General features: G+C 37.1%; 1 protein-coding gene across 3 annotated transcripts in view; it reads right to left on the bottom strand.

Annotated features, from left to right (window-relative positions):
- Positions 1–19,532, bottom strand: part of LOC128864305 (uncharacterized) — a 173,064-nt gene that overhangs the window by 30,205 nt on the left and 123,327 nt on the right. Inside the window, exon 1 of one of the 3 annotated variants that reach the window (XM_054103905.1) lies at positions 4,913–6,521. The exons of the other annotated variants lie outside the window; for them this stretch is intronic. Coding sequence (XP_053959880.1) covers positions 4,913–6,302 — 1,390 coding nt within the window. The 5' untranslated portion in view covers positions 6,303–6,521. Of the gene's footprint in view, positions 1–4,912; positions 6,522–19,532 lie in introns of those variants that run through there. 3 annotated transcript variants of the gene reach the window in all.

Here is a 19,532-nt window from a genome sequence, read left to right as displayed (position 1 = left end):
ACTTTAAATTTTTTGATCGATACTTTATCGAGATACCGATCACTGCAACCATCTACCGAGAAAATAAACAACACAAAAAACAATACAAAAATAAATTTGGATGCCTAATTTTGCGCCACCTTGTATTACGATATGCGCATATGTATTTAGAAATAGCGGAAATTTTCATACATTAATGATCCGAAATCGAATTTATATCGAAAAATTTTAATTTACAAATTACAAACAAATGAACTGAATTTTGGAGCATACGTACACATACATACAAACATACATATATACATACCTTTGAGGCCTTTGTCTCGATATGCGTCTGAATCCATTCAAAATCAGATTTATTTACATTAACAGTGACGTCATAATCTCATAAAAAAATAATAAATTCACCACAAAGTTGCTTCTCACCAACCGAAAAATATATTAATGAAAACACCAACAAAAAATTCCGCACACTTTTGTTTTTTTGTATATAATTAATGATTTTTTTTCTTCTTAAATTAATTTCTTTTTTTGCCCACACAACCCTTTTCTGTGAGCCCAATAAAAGTGTACAAGTCCAAAGATACAAACAACAATTATATAAACAATTTCTATAAATTTTACATTTTACATGAATCCCACTTCGGTGGAAGAAAAACGCACGCACATGTCCGTCATCGACCGGATGCGGATAGCACCTCGATTTGGTAAAAGTAGCGGCCGTTCGCTGATTGCTGGGGCCAGTGTTTTGGTTCCGCAATAGTAGCGCGCAGTTCAACGCCTCGCGTCTCATGCCTAATAGGCAATGGACGCAGACCTGAAGTGCCAGAAAGGCCGCACAAATCCGGTCGCCGATTAGCGGCCATGTATGAGCGATGATCTGTGACAACCGATTGACGTTTGTGGTTAGCGGTTGTGGCTCAATATAAAATTAGCGAGGCCCAGCGGCACACTTCAATCGTCAGCCATTTCAAATACTCTCAAGTGCACCCATTGCCAGTGAATGACTCCAAGTACATATGGAACTCACGCATAAAATGTAAATTATAAGTAGATATAGAAAATCGATCTCATCAGTTGGAAGAAAACAATATGATTTGCCGTTGAAGGGAAAGTGTGAAAATCTGAAATCGAAAAGCTATGTTGCAATAGCGGAAAAAGTCGATTTATGCTTAATCCCTTCAAAAGTTTATACTTGGCACGCATTAGTTTATGCAAATACTACGTTTAATATACACATGCACTTACATATGTGCACACTAATTTGCCTGTATGTGAGACAGTTTGAAAGAAATTCAAGGCCGCTATTAATGCAACAGGCAGCTGCTAAAGAAATTTGACGAAAAATTGGCGTGTCGCGTTTAAATTTGTATGGGTATGCGTTCGAAAGTGCTTATACAGACACACATATATATATATACACACAATTATATATATATGTGTATATACATATTTAGGTACTGTGGATAAACAAAGAAAGCTCGAAATGTGCACTTGACATTTCACGAATAAAAATAACAAAAAAGTCTTATCGTAAATTTCTTGGCAAACGTCCGTTGGCCACCACTCAAATTGTTTTATTTTTGCGATTGCGAAAAAAATTCTATAGTTTTGCAAACGAGTGGCGCATATGGCATATGAATCTGAATGGACGGTTATTAAGGATTTTTGTGTTTTAATAAAAAATTAAATGTTTATTTGAAATTCAATTGTAAGGAGAAAATGGCTTTGAAATTTAGAACAGATGATTCATTACGGCAGATAAAAATGCATAGTTAATAGGAGGGTCAAATACAGTTTCGAGACGAACGAATATCATCATTATAAATAATTATTTTTTTAAAATCGGTTAGTCATAAATTATAGCAAAATATTTTGAAAAAGGCAGCTAACCAACCTTAACTGGTATTTTCCTAGATTCAGGAGGAGAGAATAATACCAAAAAGTCTACAAGTTTCAATGGTTTTATAATAAAAAAATAAGTATTCGCACAAATTGCGCCTTGTATTGCATAATATACGTATGTATATATGTATGTATGTATGTATATAAAGATATGTATGTTTTCAATTGTGTGTCTAATAACGTGCACTTTATGTGATCCTGGGTATGCCAAGTATGTATAAATTTCCCTTGAATATTATGCAGATATGCTGCCATAGGCACAAAGCAACCATCACTTGAAGTGTCACAATAGAAACATTAACTCATAGGGTTTGAAGGCAAATGCATCAAGAAGACTGCAATGATGTTCAAAAATAAGTTTTAAGAAGGCAATAATGTCCACGCAGAAAGTTTAGAATGAGAATGGCGGTAATGACAGGGTGCTACAGAAAAATAAAATTAGATTTGAGATTCGTGTGAGACGCGGTAGAGCCACCTGTTAACAATAGCTGTTGTTGTTGTTGAAGTGGTTAAAATAATCTTGATTAGTGACTAGCGCCGTTTTATTACCACTGTTCACGTGTGATGTCTTGTTTTTTTTATGTTTTGTTTAAGTCAGATCCATTTCGTGAGGTCCAGATATAACATAAAATTTTTTATCTCTATGTCTGAGATTTCATTAATTTGCTGAAGAAAAAAATTACCGAAAGAGCGAAGTTTGCTTTTGGCTAAACCTGGGCATTCGCATAAATACTTGAAAATACTTCCTTTCACCCTCCTTTCCGCCTGACAGCTTCTGCAGATCGGATTGAAAGGAAGGTTGAGTCTGGCTGCATGATCCCCTACCTTCCAGTGAGTGTAAGGGTTGCAGTAGTACGTGAAATATTTGAGCGAGAGCATCCTAACAGGTAATTCGTCCTCTGGATGTTAATTATGTCACAGGGGCCACGATTAATAAAAAGCTGTGTAAAGTTTCACAACTGATATTGAATGCTACTTCACCCATTGATGTTATTTGGAAGTAAGGGGAAAAGAAGCTAAGTTTATCCCCTATAGAAAAAATATAAAAAGGTCGATGTAAGCCATAGAATAATTTTATGTTATTTTAATTATTTATATTTTTTACCTAACCATTCCCGCGGCTTGGCATGTGCCTAACTATGCGCCTATTTTTCGAGTTCTTTATAATATTCGTTTGGGGAAAAAGATATCCATTGCTTTCTAGGTAGATGGCTGTGGTGGTCGATGCCTCGTAAAGTATCGATCAAAGAATTATGATTAAGATAAAGTTTATGCTCTTTGTCAAGGTAACATTTCACATAAAAAAAGGTCGATAAAATCATAGAAATAATCGAAGTTAACCTAAGTTGACGAAGTTGTTAGTAGTCGTAGATCTAAAGATCGGCCATAAAACGGTTTTAAGCCATTTGCGAAAAGTTGAATTTAAAAAGAAGAATAATGGATTTCTTTTTCCCCAAACTAATATTAAAAAGAACACGTTATTGCTCTAAAATTTAAGGGGCTATAAAACTGAGGAGTAGTTGGCAAAACACTCAAATCGGGCGTAAGGGTGGTTTATTTTTGGGTGGTTAAATTTCAAGGGCCGATGTTGAATGTGAACCCCACCTAAACATCAACAACACCGCTGGACTTCTTTCTTTGGGGTTATTTGAAAGAAAAGGTGTACGTCGATAAGTCAGCAACAGTTTAAGAGCTAAATGATGAGATAATTCGGCACATTAACGGCATAGAACCTCAATTATGCCTCAGCGTCATCGAAAATTTGGACCATCGGATGGAGGTGTGGCTATTTGGCCGATATTTTGTTCCACACGTAATTGAGCCATACCAATATTATCTTAACAAAGAGAAATGACAATAATTTCCTAAAAAAAATTTATTTTATTAAAAATCAACACCGGCCCCTAAAACTTAACCATCCTTTACATAAAACCCCAGTTTTTTTCAAGTTCTGATAAAAAAAATGATTTGATCAAAATAATATTCTATAACTCTTGCACAAAGTTTGCAATTTTGATATTTATTGTAGAACGAAAAGTATTAAAATCCAAGAAAAGTAGTCAAAACTTGTCAAAATTTCTGGTACCCATTATTTTGATCATGACTGTATACTACACGAATATCTTTAAAACACATTAACTACTTTAAGTTTCTCAAAAAAAAAACACAATTATTAAAAACAAATAAAAATATAAAAAAATTAATAAAAACAACCTAAAACCTACACGAATATCGTAAAAACAAATTAACCAATTTAATTAAATTTCTCAAAAAAAAACCAAACACGATTATTAAAAAAAAAAGATTAATAAAAGCAACCTAAAAGCCCCTCTGTCTGTTGTGTGATTGTAGCACAACATGAATTGCTATCATTTTACACATTCATAAGAATGCAGTTAACCACAGTTGGTCGTGCGTTTGTTAACTGATACGAATATTAATCAAAACAAGCACAGATAAAGGCAAACGATAAACACCAGCTAGCAAATACTATCAAAAAATAGCAAAAAATGATAAAACTCCAAGCAAAAGCACTCAAATTTAAAAGCAATAAATTAGTGATAGGTCACAAACCAACGCAACAATCGGCACCAGTAGACTGCGCAGCAATGCAATAAAAAAAACACCTTTTTCTCATTATCACACATTTGAACTGTTAAAATGGTCATAGCCACCACTGCGGAACTTTCACGTAATTTGATGCCGTAATTTAAAGCCGACGGTCTGTTGCTTCGGGCGCAACACAGATTTCTTAAGTATGTAATAACAAGAGATCAGACGATATTGACCAGGGAAGCAAAAGTCGTAAAAAAGCGCACAGGTACAACAATCAAATTAAATTACTTGCAAGCACTTTCGAATCTACTTAAAATCACAGCTACCTACACACATACATATCTATTCATTTGCATATAGTATACGTGTGTGTGTATACATAAACATATTTGCACATTTGTATTATTTGCTCCATGCCCCTTTGTCTATACAACACAAATACATACACACACACACACACCAACCAACTTACCGCCACCACATTCTGTGGTCAATTGCACACTTGCACAACCCCTCGCGATCCACTCATTGGAAATGTCCACAATCTGATTTACTTTCTTTGGCGAATCAACACCTATGCCATCGCCCACCAACAAATCGCCACTCACTTCCGCCGCAATCAACAAAGTCGAACTAACATCGCTGCCGATTTGATTTGTTTCGCGCACACCAGAATTAGCATCCGCAAGAGAGTGAGTTACTGTGGATTGAATGTCCGTAACAGTTTCGACTTCAGCAACAGCATCTGAAGTTATAGCCAAAGCATTGTCAGTAACCGAAGTACGAGCGTCCGCGTCAGTGGCGGTAAATGTATTCATGACCACCTCATTGTCGGCAGCGAAGTCTATCAAGTCAACACCAGCGACAACACCAGCAACGGCAGCAACATCAGTAACTGTTGGTTTATGACTTTCCGTAACACCACCATTAATAAAATCGCATTCGCAGTAATCAGCTGCTTCAGTGTTGGACGACATTACCCTTTCACCAACATTGACTCGCGTCGACATCTCGACGGCCACGGCTTTGGCGTCCTTAGCGCTGTCGATGACTTCATTATCCACATGCACTAGCGTCTTATTGACAACATCTGCATCGGCATCTTCATCACTGCCTTTCGCCACTTCTTCAACACCATCACTGGTGTATTCTTCATCACAATTCAATTGCGTTTCGCTGGTGGAGAGCAGCGAGTTGTGTCGTGACCGCTGTTGACATGTCGTCAACCAAACGCCGCTTCGCCGTCGCATATAGCGCGGATCTGCATGTTTACGTTGGTGCTGCCGCTGACGCTGCGCTGTGGTACTGCAGCGCCGAAATTTGCGTTTCCATGAAAACGCGCAACATCTGCGATCCGAGCTATGGAACTGGACGTGCACCTGACGGAAGTCACCGTAATTGATGCGGCATTTCAACTCGTAATACTCCAAGTTTTTGGGTGGCAGCTGGAAAAATTGCTGCTGCTGCCACTGCTCCTGCTGTGCTGCGGACGGATGTGCCTCTGTTGCTGTGGCATCGCCGCTGCCATCACAACTGCTATTAGTGCCAGATGTATCCTGTGCCTTTGAAGTTGCTCTTATATTGCCATTATTGTCATGTTTGTTGTTGTTGTTGTTCTTAATAGTATTGCAAATTTGCGTGCGAAATCGTATGTTGCGTATCGACGGGTCGGCGGCATCCGTCCTCGGCACCGCCGCCGCTGTCGCCTCACAACCAGCTTTATTAGCTGCTAATTTGTTGTTGATGCTGGCGCTAAGGCGACTTTGGCTGAAAACATTTTGTGCGGATGCATGCAGAAAGCGTCTACGTTGTGGTTGTTTTTGTAGCTGCTGTTGTTTATTCGAATTTCGGCTTTGCTGCATTTTCAGTCACTCATTCAATTCCATTGATGCTTTCTCGCAGTTTTCTTCCTGACACATATTTGTTCACTTTTTTTTTTTGTTTTAATTTGAAAAATTTTCAATTTTTTACTTTTCGATTTTTTGTTTGATTTTCACAAGCTTTCCGCTTAAATTAGATTGCACGTTTCAATTATTGTATATGAACTTTTTCTGCTTCCTACTTAAGTTTTATGGCTAGTTTTTAAGTTGTTGAGTGGAAAAATTGAAAATTCGCAAATTAAAATTTAAAATTTTTTATTTGTCTTTTGAATGAAAGCCCTTCAGCAAATGATTGAAAGCTGTTTGATAAGTATTAAAGCAAACAAAATAACGAAACATTTTTTTTTTGTATGAACGAAGCAAAAGTAGCAAAAGCAGGTTTTCAAAACATTTTATTTTATTTTCTGTTTTTGCTTCTATTTGTGTGGCAACACAACAGTGAAAATTATTTCTTATAAAAGCATGCAATGAAGTCACCTCTGGATTCCTCGTCGTCGGACATTTTCGCAAATTTTAATTATCTGCCCGATGTGCACAACAGCTTTGAAATAATTTTTTTCAGACATTAATTATTTGCTTAGGCGCAATTAATTTGGATCTTCACTTCAAATATTGGGAAATTTTTCATTTTCAAAACAAAACATGAGGTTGAAATACATTTTGTCATTTACAGCAATTTTTCAAAAATTTTTGGCTCCACTTTTGAGATTTAATATAATATAATCACAATAAGATTTTTATTTAAACTTTTTACAACAATTACACATTTTTATAGCATCGAATTTTTTCATTTTCAAAACACAACCTTTTTCTAATAAAACTTTCACAATACGACTTTTATTTAAACTTTTTCATAAAATTTCCAAATTTTTATAACATCAATTTTCATTTTCAACACAGAACTATTTTCTAATATAACCTTTTATTCACTTTCAGCCCCTGTTTTGAATTACGTGCATCAATTCTTGACTTATCCCATTTCATCATTAGCCTTTCGAAACTCTACCCTTCTACGTCTTTTTCACTATTTTGAACTCTCATCCCCAAGATACGTTTCATACATTCCCGATTCATTAACGCGCCCTTTCGCTTTTCGATCGCCACCACAACTGAATTATTCTCCACACAAATTTAACGGCGCTTCTTCTTCATGTGGTCACCACAAAGGCAATAAGCACTCCTCCCTCTGCCAATGAAAGCTGCGTCAAGTGGCGATCGTTGTTGTTGTTGGAGCGCCGTTGAACAGTTGCCAAAAAGAACGTTCACATCTTGTTTCACCCCCACCACGAAACAGAGAAAACTTTTCCAACAAAAACAAAAACGAAATATGTATGTAGACTTAGGTTTGTAAATATCTATGTATGTATGCATGTATAGGCATGTAAATAAGAATGAAAAAAACATAAACATTAATTGTGTATGCTTTTAATTACACGCTAATGTTGGCACAAACGCACATGTGCACATAAATGTGTATATATGTATGAAAATCCACACATGTAAAGGCAAAATCAAAAAGAAACTGACCTTTACTACAGACATAAAAATATGTGGTGAATTAGCAATGCCAGTGCTAGCGCGTAATTAGCGTCATCGAAAGCAAACACGAGTCAAATAAAGCGAAGACCCTACAAATCGTACGTACATACATACACACATATGTATGTAGATGTATGCACGCATATTGTCATCTAAATATTATTCAATATTATTTATTTCGCTTGAACTGTTTACGTTTGTTATTGTATTACTTAGTATTCACCACACTTGATGCGCGTACTGTGGTGACGTCATGCGCATGTATGCGTGCTTTTGCAGGCGGCATTAACGCTGTACACAACAAAACCCCACAACTCACAGCAATAAAATCAACACATCAACACCAGTGGCGAAGCATAACAACAAAAGCCTATCGGTCAACGACGATTTGCATTTCGTTGATGAATAAATGAATGGCTGCATGTTGTTGTACGAGTACAATACAAAAAAAAAATACAAAAAACAAAAAAAACAAAAAAAAAAAACACAATTGTGATGATCAATGCGATCGCATGGTGGGTGTTGCTCATAAACACAGATGTCTACGCGGGTGACTGCCGATGATGAAGTGAGGTCGGCGGCATACAAGCACGCAAGTGTATGTGCGTATGTATGTTTGCATGTTTGTGCGTTTGCTAGCAGAGCCGCGCGGGTCATAAAAATCGCAGACAGTGGGTTAAAGTTCTTCTGGGAAAAGCGGACTCAATTAAATTGATTTTAACACCAGATATCAAAGTGAAGATTTCAATGTAATGATCGCAATGCTGAAGTATTAGAAAATGCGCTAAGTGCGCTTTCTTGTAAAGTCGACGAAAATTATGTGCTGAGAAAGAAATCTTTTTAGTGCATGTTTTGCCAAATCTTTTTTAAGAAGCTGATGCCACTGTTGATAAATATAATCGTACTTTTTTTAGCATTTAATGAATCATTCATTATGTTCTTTAGCGCGCATTTATTGAGTTTAGAATAAAAATAAATTTGGTATTTGCTTACCGGGAGTCGGCCTTGATTGTTGTTTGCGTAGCCCAATAATATAAGACATATGGACTTTTGGGTTTTCGATTAGTTTTTCTTTTGAGTGCTATGATTAATTAATGTAAGTTTTAAAAACTAAGTGTTTGCATGAATATAAAAATAAGAATGCAATTGCCGTCAAGCGGAGTTCGTCTCAAAACTATTACTGCGACGAATTTCCACTGTTCAACATAGCAAAGTCTCGAGCGTTAGCATAACTCACAAATCATAAAATATATTTTGCTACCTACGTAGCGCATAAAATGCTTTTTATCAGTAATTCCAAACATTTCAGCTGCTGATAATAACTTATCTAAGGGCATTCGGTGTGGATAGATTGCCAAATGATGAAATTAATTATGTTTGTGTAATTCCTTAAATAAACTAAAAAATATAAATCAAATAAAATAAACTATTAACTATTTGAGTCTGAAGCACCGCGATCGCAGTGTTGAGATTTTATGTTGAGAAACCCCACTGGCGGTAGGTTACCGTTTGTTGATGTCGCGCGCTCAGATTTTCTGAGGCAAATACATCTCACAGAGCTCACCACGCACCAATATTTTTGTTATAAAAATATATTACAGTTATAATATAAAAATATAAAAATAGTTCATACTATAACAAAAACTCATGCAACGCAAATTTTGAAACTTTGTATAAAATTTTATTTGGTCTGCTGTCTGAAGAGGTTCAACCCAACAATGGCAAGAAACAAGTTTTTAAATAATGTTGAGTAGGACAAGATCAAAATTTTCAAGGAAAATATTATGTCAAATAGAGAAATTAGCCGATTGGAGAGAATTGTGCGACATTTTTTTTTTTAATTATGGAGAAATATGGCATTCGTACTAGTAGTAGTAGTAGTATTTATTGCAAATAAAGGTAAAATATACAAAATTTGAAATTTACTTATTGTAATATTAAGAAAAAAAAATATTTACAATAATTTTACGACATTAGCATGAGCCGTCTGTCGATTTTTTTTCGTGCAAAACAATTATTCGGTTTACGATCTTTAAAACCAGTTAAACTCTTTTATTAAGTAATCTCTGTATCTAGAGGCATATTTGATGAAACGCAAAAGTTTATCCCAATGATCATTTTCCCCGTTGAGAATCTCAATCAGTTGTGAATCATATAAGGTAAATTTTCCGAAAAAAACTTTTCTATATTCTCCTAATATTGGGCAGCGTGCCAAGAAATAAGCTATTATGTTTTCAAGCTCACCTAAATTACACATTGAGCAAGTTTTATTTTCTGTTTCAAATCTGTTGTTATTTAAAATTACCATGTCACTTCCAGCCCTCATTATCTACATGCTTGATTCTATATCATATTTTTTTTAATAAACCAGACCTTTTGACCAATCTAATTCCGTTTCCACGATAGTCGGTTCTACGTTACCGAAACGACCCGGATTTATATCTGCCCAGATGTCGGATTAGAGTCGTGCGGGGTGCCTTCACATGCCGGACATATGTTTGGTATGTCGGGGTCGATTCTGGATAAGTAGGAGTTTAAGAATGTAATTGTGCCACTGTTATGCGGGTCTCACGGGGAAGCTGGAGCTCTTTATCTGCTATAGGTGGTGGTTGGACTCCGATTTCGGCATTCACAAGACGGGAGCTTAAGAAGGTGGTGACGGTCTCCCGGTGAATGTCGTTTACTGTCTAAACACTGTCTGGTCCAGTAAATTTCTGTCAATGCATTCCCATGGCAGCCGGTTCTACGTTACCGGAATGACTCGGTAAACTAGCCCTGTCTAGTGAACAGCATTTTCTTCCTGATCGCTGCTCTTTCTTCACTGGCCAGCTACGGAAGTATGGAACTAAATCCTGTTGAAAACGCTTGATACATAATTGAAAGGACTGGGCATTTAAGTGGTCGCCTGCATTCAACGGTGCAAGACCTAAAGGCGTCCATTTTGAAGGTTTGGAAGAATTTGAATATAGAAACCTGAGGAAATCAATGAACTCACTCCCAAATATCATTTTCGAGACAATAATTTTTTGTTTGTTTTTTAAATCCATACATATTAAGCAATTTTTTTACTTAAACCTATTTAATTCATTTAAGAGAAAAAACATTTATGGAATACACCCAGAATATTAGGTCTTTTGTAGACTTTCTATTGAGTCTGGTGAAGGTTATGGGATTTGCAATTATTTTTATGACAAGAGCGTTTGAGTGCGATTGGAGTCGTGTGTTGTGTGGTGTGGCATATTTCCTTGCTTCTTCAATTATGTGGGTACTTTAAGATCATGATGAATTTATGCATTTGTGATATAATATAGGGCGCTCGAGATCATGATGGTTTTCCACTACAATCTTTGAAGTATTTCGATGTTGGACTTAGCTGCAGTGCCCCATAGTTGAATGCCCTATGCCCATATCGGTTTCAAGATAGCTGAGCCAAGTGAGAGCTTACTTTCGAGAAAAACGTGAGAATTTCGATGTAGTGGGCTTCTGATTTTTATTCATACCTTCATATAGGATTTCTATGTAAGTTTGTTATCAAAACGCATGCCGAGATATTTGGTGATGTTAGTGTAAAAGTGACTTGGGGAGATTTTGTCTCATTTATCTAAAGCGTTTTTGGGAGGCCACATGGGGTTGGGAGTCAATTGTGAGCACGGCAGTGCCATCCACGAACGTTCCAAGTACTGTTTCTCAGAAGCTGGTAGATCGCATGTCTGTAGCTAGTATAGGATGGTGTACCCCTTGGGGTACACCAACTGAACTTTCACTTAGTTCAGACTGTTTGACAAAGACAATAAATAAGAATGGAGGTTCAACATCATCTTAAATGCCCTAAATACAGAAACATTTTTTTTTGCTGAACCTGTTTAAATGACACGGATAAGAAAATTTTGTGCAAAATATGAAATATTTTCATATATTTTTCTTTTACAAGCTGGAAATGTTAATAGACTTAGTTTAAAATAACTTAAAAAAAATACTAAAAATATATTGAAAATTGGAAAAAACAATTAACAAAATTTTCAACTTTTGAACCAGAATTTTTAAAATTTTTCTGGTTATGCAGTTTTATAGCCCAGTGTGAAGCGGGTTAAACTATGCTTCATCTCTCTGTCTCAGAGAAAGATTCTGCATTCCTTCCTCAATATCAGTGAATGCAAATTTTGGAAAAACTTTTCTCGCATACTCCAAGCTCCGCCTAATATTTCTTATTAATATTTGTAGTGAATATCGAACTCAAACTCGTATGTGCCAAATCGTTCATTAGTTGTTGTTATTGTAGTGTCATAAAACATTTGCATGCATGTTTTTTTTCGGAATACGACTGGAGTATCTTGGGCTGGATAGAAACATTAGACGCGTGGTTAACGTCTATCTTCTTTAAAACCACGAAGGAAATGGCTCATTAGAGTATGGCTGCGCCATTTTCCGATTACAAGAGGTAGTTGATTAATTAACTATTGGGTTATGAGTCAATAGTAGTTTCCTATTGAAAATTCTAGAATTCTGTACTTCTATTAAAAAAACGTGCTAATGGCGGGGAAAAAACATTCAGTTCAATTGAAAAAACTACAATAATTATAAACGACTACAAGCATGGTTTATCGCAAAAGGATATTTGTCAAAAGTTCGCAATGAAAAAAACAGTTACTTTCATTATAAAAAAATTCCGAGAAACTGGAAGTGTTGAAACTCTTCACAGTGGAGGACGACCCAAAGGTACTATACAGCACCAAGACTCGAAAATATTGATAGAATTGAAGAAAGATCCAGTGAAGTCGGAAGCAAGTATAGTTAAAGAGCTGAACTTAAAGATTAGCAGCCGCACTGTACAACGCAGAGCATGTGCAGGTGGACTGAACAGTTATAGAGCAGCAAAACAGCCATTTATTTCCACAAAAAATCGACTAAAGCGGCTTAAATTCGCTCGGGAGCACATTAACAGGTCAGTGAAACGCTGGAGAACTATACTTTTTTCTGATGAATCAAAATTCAACTCGAAATACTCAGACGGAATGAGAAGAGTTCGCGAGCAAAAAAATAAACGTTTAGATCCTCGATACTGCAAAGGTACGGTTGAGCATTGCGGTGGTGGTATTAGGTGTGGGGTTGTTTTTCTGGGTTTGGTGTTGGACCTCTCCATTTAATAGATGGAATTATGGATAGGTTTGTATACCAAAATATACTAGAGAACGTGATCCTTCCTCATGCTGAGTGGAATATGCCACTTTCGCGGTCGTTCCAACGACCAAAGATAACGACCCAAAGCACACCTCGAAGTTGGTAGCAAATTGGATCGCATCGGAAAAAGTCAATGTGCTCGAGTGGCCAGCACAATCTCCGGACCTCAATCCAATTGAGAAGCTTTGGGAGATACTCAATAGGAGGATAGACAGGCAAGCAGTAAATGGGGACAAAAAGAAGCTATTTGAAGCTGCCAAACAAGCCTGGTTGGATATTAGTGAAGTTATAAAAAATTATGGTTATGCTATAAAATTTTAGTTAATTATTGTTATTCCAATAAGTTTTGTCGCTCTGAATATCGCATATGTTTTGTTTTTTACGCGTATCATTTTATGAAGTAAACTATTTGCTTAGTTTTTTTATGCATTCAAAAAATATGATAAATAGTCCGTCTTAATTTCTGGATATTTAATTTATATTTGAAATGGCATTTCACGTTAGGAAAATATAATTATGTACATCGAAGTATGAATGAGTTCAATATGTTTTGTCCGACACTATAAATCTCTGAACATTTATTTTTTTATTTATGTACATACATAATTTATTTGCTTTTCCGGTTCTAACAAATACGAATTATGAAACCACACGCACACTTTCTTCAAATTCATACAAAAGTGATATCAATTACAACTTGATCACTAGTAAAATTACACGCAGCCATAAATCAAAACTTTCGAGGCATCACTAACGCATGTTTTATCATTAATTAAAAGCCAGTTAAGAACTAAAATGAGTAAATATCCATTAACACAAAAAACTCGCACATTCAATGCATTACTTACGTTCTTAGTCGAGCGTTCAAGCAAAATGTCAACAAGTGAATGAGCGAGAGACTGGTTTTTTTCTGTCCTCCAAAGGCGTTCTAAACAAGACTACTTAAGCAATTAATGCTGGCACAGTTTTACAATACCAAAAACAGAGTATCAAGTAACAAGAAACTAGACATTATTTTACACATACACATACATACATATGTGTGTGCGTGTGCATCGAAGCGGTGCAGATTGTTGTTGATTTTAATTATTGACGAAGAAAGATCGGTGCTTAAATGCTTTAATCAAGAAAGAAGAGGCAAAGTAGCGAAAGCTCCTACAAACTATTTAATTAAATTAGAAGTCGAACATGCGCAATAACGCTTGGAGCAGAACGACAATTAGGCAACTTGTGAAGCAGCAGCCTGCCTAAAGCATTTGTTGCACTCCAAAAAATCTTGAAATAAAACTACGCGTGTAACAAATTACATATATGTATGTAAATATGTATGTATGCAGGTGTATTTAAACTTATCAATATATACACTCATATGATATTTCATATTAGCATTACACGGAACAATAAACAAACTAACGGATAGTCTAAATAAAGTAAATATGTAGGCATAGAATGGATGCAGCAGCAGCAGCCGACAGCAGAGGAGGCAACAACAATAATAGCAGTCATAGCGGATTATTTCAGGGGTATCAGCAACCGCAGTTGAAGTTCATTGCTGTTGGGCATTTAATATATCAGCAACAAGTGCATGCGGTTGTGTGTGTGTGTGCATGGTGCCGTGGTTATAACGCGCAAGTGTTACTCATACGCCCCTCGGCACGTCGGTGTTAGCGCACAAATTGGATCATGATCAATAGCAACAGCTACAAACACACTTCCATACACACAAATATACACAGAGCATGCGCCAGAAGCTACACGCTACACTTGCAATATCCAGTTATGTAGCATTCCCACTCCACGCCGCCTCAATCACTTAAACGTTATTTGCGTTACTGCACGCTGATCATGCCGGTAATCGCCAGCGAGATGCTGCTACTGCTAGAGCTGCACAAGCAACCACAGCCAAGACAAATGTCTACAACAACATCAGCGCTCATGGGCAAACGTACGCTTAATAGGACTATGAATAAGTTCGTGCGGTTTTTTTTCGAAATTTGAAACTTTATTGACGTAAAATGGTTACAAATTTAATATTCAAAATATTGTCCATCGCTTACTACTACTTTTTCCCATCTTTCTGGCAATTCACGGATTCCCTTTGTGAAAAATTCGGTCGGTTTTGCCGCAATCCACGAATCGATCCATTTTTTGACTTCATCGTAATTACGGAAGTGCTGGTCAGCCAGGCCATGTTGCATCGATCGGAAGAGATAGTAATCGGATGGCGCAAGGTCTGGACTATACAGCGGGTGGGGTAGGACATCCCATTTGAGCGTTTCTAAGTATGTTTTGACCACTTGTGCAACATGTGGCCGAGCATTGTCATGTTGCAAAATAACTTTGTCGTGTCTATCGGCGTATTGCGGCCGTTTTTCTCGCAGTGCTCGGCTCAAACGCATCAATTGTCGTCGGTAGACATCCCCCGTAATCGTTTCATTCGGTTTCAGTAGCTCATAATACACAACACCCAGCTGGTCCCACCAGATACACAGCATAACCTTCAGGCCATGAATATTCTGCGCCGACGTCGATGTTGAAGCATGGCCAGGGTATCCATACGTTGCCCGACGTTTTGGATTGTCGTAATGGACCCACTTTTCATCGCCAGTCACAATTCGATGCAAAAAACCCTTTCTTTTGTGCCGTTGAAGCAGTTGTTCGCATGCCATAAAACGGCGTTCAACGTCTCTTGGCTTCAATTCATACGGCACCCAATGGACTACCTTTCGGATCATTCCCATGGCTTTTAAACGTTTGGAAATGGTTGATTGATCAACTCCCAAAGTTTTTGCAACCTCTTCTTGCGTTTGAGCCGGATCTTGATCGAGCAATTCCTCCAATTCGGTATCCATGAACTTTGGCGGCGCACCCTCGCGTTCTTCGTCTTCCAAGCCAAAATCACCACTTTTAAAGCGTGCAAACCACTTCTGGCACGTTCGCTCAGATAGAGCATGCTCACCATAAACTTCCACCAAGATACGATGACTTTCGGCTGCTTTTTTCTTCATATTAAAATAATGAAGAAGAATTCCCCGCAAAAACACATTATTTGGCACGAAATTCGACATTTTCAAGTGTGGTAAAAATATTGTTGTTTACGCTTCAAATAAAAAACTTATACTGACGTTTGTGCCTTACGACAGTAGCTCTCCAATGAATGTTTGGAAATGTGGATCGATGGAATAATAATCAAGTTACGCCATCTGTTGTAAAACCGCACGAACTTATAAATAGACCTATTAGAACATGCCAACGAGCAAACGAACATGCGGACGTGGACGTGGACGTGTTGCACATTTGCCGATGGCCATAGCATGTTGCAGCAGCAGCAGCAGTGGCAACAAGTGCAGTGGCTACAACTCGCCTAGCTTAGTAGGCGATCGCACAGCCAGCTCATAATGCTTAATTCAACCGTTGTTGGCGATCATTAATTTGCTCCTCGCGGCGCAGCGTAAAGGCTGTGCACAACTGTTGGCTGTGTTGGCAGCCGCAGCAGCAGCGGCATTATTTGTTGTTCGCTGGAGTGGCGAGTGATTAATGCAGCTGATTGGGTGCGCGCGCACTAAGCGCAATTTGCGGCATAGATTCAGCAGCGGTAGCAGCAAAAACCGTTGCCTCCAAATCTGTGGCAGGGATCTGCTAACCAGCGGCTCTTATGCACATCTGCAATACACGCACACAGGCATACGAATGTATGTGTATTTACACAACACTCATAGGCGCATTTGTGATCATATTTCCCATTATGCATCTATGGGATTTTTGCTTGTTTTGTGGGCATTATTTGTTTATTTATTGTTTCTGCTATTTTTTGGTTTTATTAGTTGTTCACAGTTGTTGTTGTGCGCACTTGCTAGTTGTAGCTCTTGCCATTGCATGATCGTTTAAGATAAAATTGCGGTCACACTCCACTGATCACATAAATACCGTTGATTAATGCGGTATTTACACTTTTCGTGTTATTAATTAGGATTAATTCAATTTAGTTAATATATTTCACATTAATTGAATTAAACAGTTATTGTTTTTGAAACGAAAATGAGTGAACGGTGGAGCAATACATAAATGCGTAGCTATACATATGTATGTATGTAGTTGTAAGATGAGCTATCTGTGTTGGTAATGGTTGTACGGATTAGGCTGAGACCTTTACGCAGTGCGACCAGTTTGAGCTATTGTGAGCCCCTAAGTGATTAACTCTAATTATTTAGTGATGCGAGGAATCGAACCAGCTCCTTAGGAGGAATCATTTGTAAGTATTCATCCTCTAGTAGGCTCGAGTCTCAGTTCTGGGACACCTGTGATCTAACGCTTCAGATCTGGTATCTGCGTTCATTTAGTACAAAAACCTAAGTCGTCTTATCACTTTTTTCTCTCAGACACTAAATAGCTCGCCTTTCTCGAAAAAAATTGATCGATTAATAATTCATAGCCGCAGCTTATGTAACCAATTTAGTAAAAGTTCAGTGAAATATAAACTCTTTCTATAGGGTTTTCCAAACAAAGGTGTTATTTTGATATTCAAAGAAAAATACTACTTTTTAATATAAATGATCGGATGTTTATTTCATTATAACGAGGAAGCTATGCCGTTAATAGTGGAAAATAACATCAGGCAAATAACCACCACGACCATGCTACAGGACAATATGCTTTTCATGAAATTTTCCATAACCGAATTGCAAAGTGACTGCCGTATGTCCTCGATAGCGAATTTTATCTTTGAGGTCTTGAATCGAATGCCAATTGTTATCACCTCTTCGAGAGATAACACGGTCCGGAAACTTTTCCCGTAAAAGCTCAATGGTTTCGTTGCTTGTGTGGCACGTAGCGCCGTCTTGTTGAAAATAAACGTTGTCTAGATCAATACCATCCAATTCCGGTTATAATCTCTCCTGTTTAACACTTAACACCTGTTGTTGAAAAGCCCACCCTGAACCTTTTAAAGTCAAAAGTTCACAGTTACATACCTTCACTTGTCCACAAAATAATAGGAGTGCAGTTTGTAACCCATGTAAGTGGCGCCGCACCATTGCGGTACACCTAACGGGATGCTAGTGATAAAATATATAGCAAAATTTTATTGCTGTGGTAGTTATCTTAGAGCAGCACTACTCGTTTTCCGAAACATTTCTTATTGCTTTGCCCAAAAAATAGAAGTGCTAAAGTTTTTTAATACACAAAATTCGAAAGGTAAGTAAGCTTCCACAAATTTTAATAAACTATTCTTAATTTATGTATTGGGTTTTTCATCCTAGTGGGTAGAGTAAGTGCTGTTAGAGGAAAAGTTACCAATGATCAAAAGTCTAAGAAAATAGGCAAAGAAATATAAAAAAATTCAAGATTTCAATGGATATCTGCTCAGGTGGTAGCAAATGCCTTAAATTATAAAACTAAACATGAAATTTTAGGGTGAAAGCACAAAGTATCCGCTAAAGACGATCGTAGCATAATACGAGGTTGGAAAAGTAATCCACTTGCATCGCCCAGGATCTTCAGCGACGACCTTAGTTTGTCACTTAGTTCCAAATAGTGCGTAAACGTTTGATGGAACACAAATTACTCCCAAGAAGTTCACGAAGAATGCAGCTACTGACAAAGAATCACCTAAAAGCCCGTTTAGAGTTTGCAGACGAGCATGTGTCCTGGGCCGTGAGAAAATGGAGAAAAATATATTTTGGTCAACAAATGAGAGCAAAATCGAATTCTTTAGTAGTACAGGTTCCAGAAAGTGAGTACGGCGCCGATCCAACACGGAAAATAATACCCGATTCACCAAAACAAACGACGAAAAATACGGCAGCGCTAAAGTCATGGTATGGGTTAGCTTTTCATAAAGTGGAATAGGCCCAATTTATTTGATTCAAGATGTTATGGAACAAAAGGAAAATGTGAATATATTAGACGAGGCAATATCATCATATGCCACATGGAATATGTTCCTGAAATGGGTATATCAGCAGGACAATGATCACAAATATATCAGCAAGACCGCAAACGAATGGTTAAGGGCCAACTTGGTTGAGGTTATGCGTTAGCCTGCTCAGACTCCTGACGGCAACCCCATAACAAATTTGTGCACTGACTTCAAAAAAAAATATTTCTGAATGGAAACCAACAAATTTAAAAATTTTAGAGATTTATGGAACGTAGTAAAAGTGGCATGGAAAGGAGTTGCATTAAAACTTTGTCAGGATCTCATAGTCTCGATGTCACGAAGGTGGAGCGATGCAGTGCTAAACAACTGAGGCAATTCAACGAAGTATTAGTGTTTTTTTTTTCGTTTTATAAAGCTGTGAAGACATGTTATGCTAAAAGATTAAAATAATATTTCATTAATTATATAATATAATTTACTCCTTTTTTATGTGGAATTAATTTTTAATTTTTTTTTTACTTGAATTGAAATTTTATTTTTTGTTTACTTTGGATTGAAATATGTAAACTGCGGAAAGGTAAATAGAGCTCATGTGATTTATTTTATGACAAACAAAT

The sequence above is a fragment of the Anastrepha ludens genome, chromosome 5, assembly GCF_028408465.1.
Source record: "Anastrepha ludens isolate Willacy chromosome 5, idAnaLude1.1, whole genome shotgun sequence".
Classification (NCBI taxonomy): domain Eukaryota; kingdom Metazoa; phylum Arthropoda; class Insecta; order Diptera; family Tephritidae; genus Anastrepha; species Anastrepha ludens.
Note: the sequence above shows the minus strand (reverse complement) of the source record. Positions and strands in the feature narration are given on the sequence as shown.